Below are 7,621 nucleotides of genomic sequence, written 5' to 3' on the forward strand. Positions count from 1 at the left end.
GAAAGCGAAACTACTTTGTTTGGCCTTCCAAAAGAGGACGATATCCGCTTCGTCATGCCTGGAGCTGATCCGTGCTGGTCGCTGAGGAAATACATCAACTTCGCGCTGTGGATCGAGGGGGGATCGGCTTTCACCGTGAACGAAGCGGTGAAACCACATGTGGTCGCCGCAAGCCCGCCGGCCGCTCCTTCGTCGAATCCGTCGGCCTCGCCGTTCTCAAGCCCACCAGCCGTTCCTCACTCAAGCCCGCTGTGTGTGACGCTGTGTTTCGTTGTGAAAGCGAAACTACTTTGTTTGGCCTTCCAAAAGAGGACGATATCCGCTTCGTCATGCCTGGAGCTGATCCGTGCTGGTCGCTGAGGAAATACATCAACTTCGCGCTGTGGCATTACACCAAATACACAAAATAATGTTCTTTTTAGCAACAACATATGACCCCTTTAAATCTTTCAGTGAAATGGCTGGTCTGGTTCACAAAACCGGTCTGAAAGATTAATTTACAATCTGACTGTCAGTATGTTTCTCACACAAAACTATAGCATTACTTGACAAGACATGGAATACAGACATGATACCTTTATGGTGATTTTACATCCTTTTTTTAGCATAAAAGCTCCAACCTCCATTCACTGTAATTGTTTGGAAAAGTGCAACCTGTACATTCTTCAAAATTTCTCCTTTCATGTTCCACGTAAAAAACTAAGTAATAAATGACATGAGAGTGAGTAAACGATGGCAAATGTTTCTTGTTTGTGCAAACTAATCTTTTAAATACTATATAAAATCCATATCAAATAAATATAATTTAATGCACTTGGAAGATCTTGTAAAGCAGGAAGAAACAAATGCAAAACATGCATTACTCTTGTTACAGGAAAAAATACTGATATTTAGTGTGTGTGTGTGTGTGTGTGTGTGTAATCTTCAAGTGTAAGTGTTTTGAGTATGCTAGCTCAACTTAAGTGCAATGATTGCATCCATTCAGTCCTTTTAAATGCTCCATCAGCCCAGTCAGCCCTACAGTAATTTACTGAGTGGCTGTTCAACAGTAATATTGTCCAGTGCAGTAGTATAGTGCAATGACATGGAGCCAAACAAGCCCTGTTCTTATGTAAAGCTACTTAACATTCAGAGCATTGCAGCAGCCTCTACATTTATTAAACTTCCTCACTGGATTGCAAGGTTAGTTTGAGGCCATGCATTACTGCCAATTCAAGGTGCAAACATGCAATTACAGAGGGAGCGACAGATAACAGGAGCGAGTAGAGAAGAGAGAGAGAGAGAGAGAGAGAGAGAGAGAGAGAGAGAGATTGCTTCTCTGCAGCTTCTCTGAGTCCCTGTGTATGTACTGCAATGCAGATATAACATCCATCACTGCTGCTGGATGCCGTGGCTGTAATAGAGCAGCCTAGATGAGACAATTATACAAGTTGCAAGTGTGTTTAATTTCAGAAATTTTAATGTGAATCTATTAATGTGAATGACTATTAAGACTATTAAGTTTCTGAAAGAGCACTTACATTTTTTTGTTGATCACTATCATTCCAAAGTTTAGGGTCAGTATGATTTTTAAAATATTTTTGAAAGAAATCTCTTATGCTCAACCAGGCTGCATTTATTTGATCAAAAATGCAGTAAAACCGTAATATTGTGAAATATTATTCCAAATTAAAATGATTGTGTATCATCATTCCAGTCTTCAGTGTCACATGATCCTTCAGAAATCATTCTATTATACTGAAATGCTGGTTTGATGAAACATTTCTTCTTATTACTGTTGAAAACAGCTATTTTGTGGAAACCTTTGTACATTTTTTCATAATTCTTTTAACAATAGAAAGTTTAAGAGAACAGCATTTATTTGAACTAGAAATCTTTTGTAACATTATAAAAGTCTACTATCGCATTTGATCAATTTAATGTGTGAATTAAAGTATCAATTTCTTTCTTTCTCAAAAATAAATTAATTAATTAAAAAATCTCAGTGACAGTGATTAAAGACATTTATAAAGTCACAAAAGATTTCTGTTTCAAATAAATACCGTTCTTATTACATTTCTATTACTGTTTTTATTTTTCTATTTTACTTTCTATTTTCTATGGAATCCTGAAAAATGTATCACAGTTTTCACAAAAAAATATTAAGCAGCACAAGGATCACGTAACACTAAAGACTGACGTATTGGCTGCTGAATATTCAGCTTTGCCATCACAGGAATAAACTACATTTTAAAATATATAAAAATAGACAGTTATTTAAAATTGTAATAATATTTCACAATGTTCCAATAAAATTATTTACTGTATTTTTAATCATAAAATCATTGGTGATCATAAGAAAAAAAAAAACCTTGTGTGAAATAAACAGAAATGATTAAATATCATTCTTCATTGTATTCACTTAGTGAAAAAGAGTGTGGAAAACATGCCTTGATTATTATAAACAACATTTTTTTTTAGCTATATCATAGATAGATAGAAAAACGCTTTCGAGGATGAGAGCCACAGACAACAAAAGATTGCTTACTAAATTAGAAAGCCAAAACAGAAAATAAATATAGAAAAGAAAGTCTGAGTAGAGCTGAAACCAGAGCAAATGGCGAAGCAGTCAGACGGCGAGACGCTGAACACACGATAACATCTGTTATGAAGCAAAAGGGTTTAAGACAGAGAGCCAAAATGACTTTTCTGCTTTTCAACAGTGTTTTTTACCTGTCCTGATGAGTCAACAGACTGTAATGAGTTTGTAAATTGACGGTCCGTTCAGTCCTAAATTAAGCTGCAGTACGTGACTGACAGCAGGTGGAATGTGGAGCTCTGGCTGCTGCAGGTCTGGACATAAAGAGCTGTGACACTGATCGAATACCACCATTTATGAGAAACACGGCCATTATTTCCCCTCCAGCTGATTCCTATCGAATATATACTGTACATATGATCTTCCTTGCTTTTGCTTCTCATGTTCACCTCTAGCTTTGTGAAACTAATAAAAGCCCTCGGTATATGTTACTGTACATGAGTCTGAAGTGCATCTGTCTCCACCCATCCTAAACACCTCCTCGTATCACCTTCACATTTATCCCATAGATTTTGCAGTACTCCATTCAAATAACTTAAGCAGTTGTGAGAAATAAGGACCAAAATATATACTTCATGTCTCTGCATATGACTACTAGCAGATGAAGTAAATGATTTATGGGCTATTTTATCCCACAAAAGTTGCAAGTCACAACTTGTTCTCTTTCATGACCAATATTACTTTGTTGTTGTCTTGAACACCTGCAGGGTCGAGCCTTTTCAGGTTTGAAAAGTAACCACTTCATGTGAGGTGGTGACTGCAGTCTGCTCTGCATTACAGCAGGGATGTTCGTGACTGATGCACAGGTTATCAGAGGTCAGTGCGAGTCAGCAGCAGAAGGACAGACTGCACATTGGAACTGAAATAACCCAGTGTGCAGGTGTCTTATCCTCCTGAGATCCAGAAATAAGGCTTTGCCTTTGAGATTTGACAATATATGCTGTCTGAGTCCTCTATAGTGAAAATGCTTTGAATGTTTCTAATGAATACATTTTGATTACAAATCAAGTTATCAAGCAAAGACAATTTTCATAATTTAGTGAATTTTAATAAAAAGAGCATTTGGTATCTATCTAGATAGATAGATACCAAATACTCTTTTTATTAAAATGTAAAAGTATTTGGCATCTATCTATCTATCTATCTATCTATCTATCTATCTATCTCCACAATTCATTTCCACATTCTTTTCATTTCCAGGTTTGAATTAAAACCGAGTTTGCATCTCAGATTTTAAATGTTTATTTGTTCAACTATTAATTATTAACTCTTTATTTTTGAATTTACAGTACTGGTCAAAAGTTTGGAATAATTAGTACAGAATAATAAGTTTGGAAAAGGTTTTTTTTTATAAAAAAGTCTATTTAAGTCATTTATTTGATCAAAAATACAGTAAAAACATTAATGTTGTGAAATGTTGTTACAATTTAGAATAACTGTTTATTATTTGAATATATATTTAAAATGTAATAGCAATTGAACTTTTAGCAGCAATTACTGCAGTTTTCAGTGTTTTCAGAAAATATTCTGATAACTTTTGACCGGTAGTGTACATTACCTTTGCCATCTTCTAACACTCACTAAATGGTAATCTTCAAAAACACAATTACCGGTAGTGTAAATTATATCTTTCGCAAATCTTAAAATTATCAATTTTTCATTTTGTACTTGATAATGTTGTGATGCCTAAATTCACTTGTAGTGTTAAAACAATTAATTTTTTAGTGTTTTACTTATTTATTTAGTTTTAATTATCAGTTTTCAGCCATAACATCAATCAATTATCGGCTTATCAGTATCAGCTAGAATTTGAAAATCTCTAATTATATCATATATTAACAAAGAACATACAAAATAGTTTCTAGATTTCAGGAGGTCATTCAGACTGGCAGCAATCATGTCTCAAAGCCATCATGATTCTTTGAAGCAGAGGATGTCATATGGACAGGAACGTCTTTCTCATTAACAAACAGTTAGCCATAAAAAGCATCTATATTCTCCATATTCACCTTCGCTTGTACTCATCCCGCTCCCTTTTGATTTTGGCCAGGACGTTGTAAAGTGCTCTGATCTCTGGGGTGATGGTGTCTATCTGGACACCCACACCGTCCGGGTGGACCCACGACACTCCGGGACTGGTGACCCGAGTCTCTGACCCACTTCCCAGTTTACGGGTGTGATTGTAGGACCAGATAGTGCCCGGGAGGAAGCGAGGGGGAGGTTTGGGAGATGTCCCGGTGCCAACGCTGCTCACATGCGGAGCATTGTTGGAGTTATTGGTGTTGGTGTTGGCCGAGGCGGGTTCGGTGGTGGGTGTTGAGAGACTAACCATAATGGTTGGGTTCCTATTGGTGTTTGGGTCAGTTGTGGTCTCATCGTCAGCTTTATTGGGCTCAAGCTTGAGGACAGACGTAAGAGAAGGCATAAACAATGTAGTGGGTCGTTTAGCAGAGTTGTTGGTGTTTTGGAAGGACAAAGACCCAGGCCGGACAGCAATAGGCCCAATAAACCCAGTCTGCACACCAATTTCTTTGGTCTTTCCGTCCTCCACACCTCCACTTGTGTTATTGCAGTCTAAAGCCTGCTGTAGCTGTAACTCCAATATCTTATTGCGTCTCTCCAGTTCATGCACTTTAGCCAGAAAGCATCGGAACCGCAGATTGAGGGTCTTCAGGACGCTTATATTGGATCCCAGGTCGTTCCTCAATGCCATGGCTGTAGGTGGAGGAGGTTGGGACCAGTGGAAAGATGGACTGAAGTGCAGATAAGAGGATCCCGTGAGGCCGGGTTGTTCTCCGAGGAAAAACGAGGATGGGTCAGGAGCTCCTAGGACAGCAGCCTCAGGGAGTAAACCGGAGGGAGAATCGGGATGACCGGGTCCTTCTGGATTTTGCTGCTGATGATGAGGATGGAGAGGAGAATGCATGCTACGGCACGGAAAACTGAAGCGCTGCAGATCGGGCATGAACCCAGCTATGCCTGACTTTTAAAATAGTTAACGGCTTGATTTCAAATGTCAGTGGTGTTTAGCGACCCAGTGACACGGCGATGTCCACATTTAACTCGTTAAAGCCTTATGTAACGAGTTAAGACTAGGCTATTACAGCTTGCGTGCAAATGCTGAGTAAGGATGGGTAGACGCTGATGGAGATGAAGCGGCTCTCACTGCAGCAACCGATAAACGCGCAAAATATAGACTAATTATAAAAGCATGCAAAATTATTCAAACAAGCAAAGAATATTATAACAACTAACGCCAGCGAAATACGTTTAAAATAGGTCCAAACGAATGTCTTGTGGCTTCCCCGCCTGGAAAGCTGAATACACTTGAGCGCTCGAGTCTCTCTGCAGCGCTTCAGTGCGGACACTACCGTAATATCAGTCCGTTTACTGGAATATTCCAGAGCCGCAAAATAATATTTGGTAGATGACTTTGCGCAGAATTATCTTTATATGTAATCAATCGCTGTTCGAAGGCGAATAACAGCTCTCCGTGTGCTTTTCCCCTTGTGTGTTTGTCTAAGAGTGGTTAATACGGTAAAAAGATATTACCTCATGGATCACGATAACAAAGCAACTCTGACGTCATAGATCTGCAACAAACAGCCTAGCCCTTGTACTTATTGGGTCTTATAGGGCTTCTGATTTTAATTTATATCTACTTGGAAACTACTAAATAAACATCAAAGTCTTTTCGTTATTGTAAACTTTATTAACATTTCACATTCATTCAGAAATAGTCATTTAAAATACTTTGGACTGGATAGTGCACTCATAAATACAATAAGTAGATCAATAAATTGTTTAGATGCACAAGAGATTAATAAATAAATAAATACACAGGATCAAGTCATAAACATACAAAGGACAAAATCAATATGAAAACAAGAGCCTCGTGTCAAAGTACCAGTGTGAGACTTGATAGGTGCAAAATAGTGTGTAAAATCACACACTGGATGACACTAATGGAAACAAAGAAACACTGCTTATTAACTAAAACAACAGATATTTTGAGCTAACTAACTGCATTATGAACTTTGCTGATGCTGTCACTCCTCACCTGTCAACAAGCTGTTAGAGGTGGGTTCTCTAAATTCTTTTTTCAGCTCTCTTTCCACCTCCTTCCCTCTCTCTCTTTCTAAGTTGGTCTGCGTATCTAAGGTTGTAGTATCCAAGGTTGCCCACCCGACTGCTGCACTGTCCTGACCGGACCCTCTCTGACCTCTACTCCCTCTACTCTTCCGTGAGGAATCTTTTTTCACACGGTCCCCAGACGTCTGACTGGTAGGTGTGCTTCTTCTTCTCCAGCTGTGAATATAAGAGAGAGTGATGCTTCCACGATATCCTGGATGTGTGGAAAATAAAAAGACAGAAACAGAAATTTGAAGAAATGTAGACAGAGAAATAAAATTAACGAAAATATATAAGTATAGACCAGGGGTCAACAAACTCGGTGACCGGAAGTTTCTAGTATGCCCAATAAGACATGATTCGCTGGTTCAGGTGTGTTTAATTATGGTTGGAGCTAAACTCTGGTATAGACCCCCTGGTATGATAGATAGATAGATAGATAGATAGATAGATAGATGGATAGATGGATAGATGGATAGATCCTGACCATCAGAATCACTGCCGTCTGTGCTCCTTGTTCTCCTCCTCTCTCCATCTTTTCCTCTCAAGCACAGGAGATCATAGACGTCCTCCCTGAAGTCACGGTTCATGATCTGGTAGATAAAGGGGTTTATCATGCAGTGGGACTTGGCAAAAATAGCGGGGACGAGTGAGACCTCTGGCTTCAGGATGGACACAAGATGTGACTGATGTCCATTCATTCCTCCATGTGCAGAACCCACAGTTGAACTTGATCCATGATCCCCTACTGAATGATGGGAATGATCTGAAGTCATATTCCTCCAGGTGCCAAAAGCATCCCCGAAGTGTTCTGAAGAGGTCCAGTTAATGAGGAAGGGAAAACCAAAGACGTCAGACAACCCTCCGCCATGGCCGACCCCTGTTGCTGGCATTCCAGCCGTGAGAGCGGTT

General features: G+C 39.0%; 2 protein-coding genes across 2 annotated transcripts in view; both read right to left on the reverse strand.

Moving 5' to 3' along the window:
- Positions 1–5,902, reverse strand: part of LOC107699931 (intermediate filament family orphan 1-like) — a 17,531-nt gene extending 11,629 nt beyond the window's left edge. The window contains exon 1 of the mRNA XM_016501381.1: positions 4,588–5,902. Coding sequence (XP_016356867.1) covers positions 4,588–5,543 — 956 coding nt within the window. The 5' untranslated portion in view covers positions 5,544–5,902. The remainder of the gene's footprint in view (positions 1–4,587) is intronic.
- Positions 5,903–6,467: 565 nt separating this feature from the next.
- The window catches only part of opn9 (opsin 9), an 8,663-nt gene continuing 7,509 nt past the window's right edge, over positions 6,468–7,621 (reverse strand). The window contains exons 8-9 of the mRNA XM_016501370.1: positions 7,197–7,621; positions 6,468–6,923 (exon numbers count right to left, since the gene is read on the reverse strand). Coding sequence (XP_016356856.1) covers positions 6,628–6,923; positions 7,197–7,621 — 721 coding nt within the window. The 3' untranslated portion in view covers positions 6,468–6,627. The remainder of the gene's footprint in view (positions 6,924–7,196) is intronic.

Source organism: Sinocyclocheilus anshuiensis, unplaced genomic scaffold (genome assembly GCF_001515605.1).
Source record: "Sinocyclocheilus anshuiensis isolate Anshui unplaced genomic scaffold, SAMN03320099.WGS_v1.1 scaffold1260, whole genome shotgun sequence".
Lineage (NCBI taxonomy): Eukaryota > Metazoa > Chordata > Actinopteri > Cypriniformes > Cyprinidae > Sinocyclocheilus > Sinocyclocheilus anshuiensis.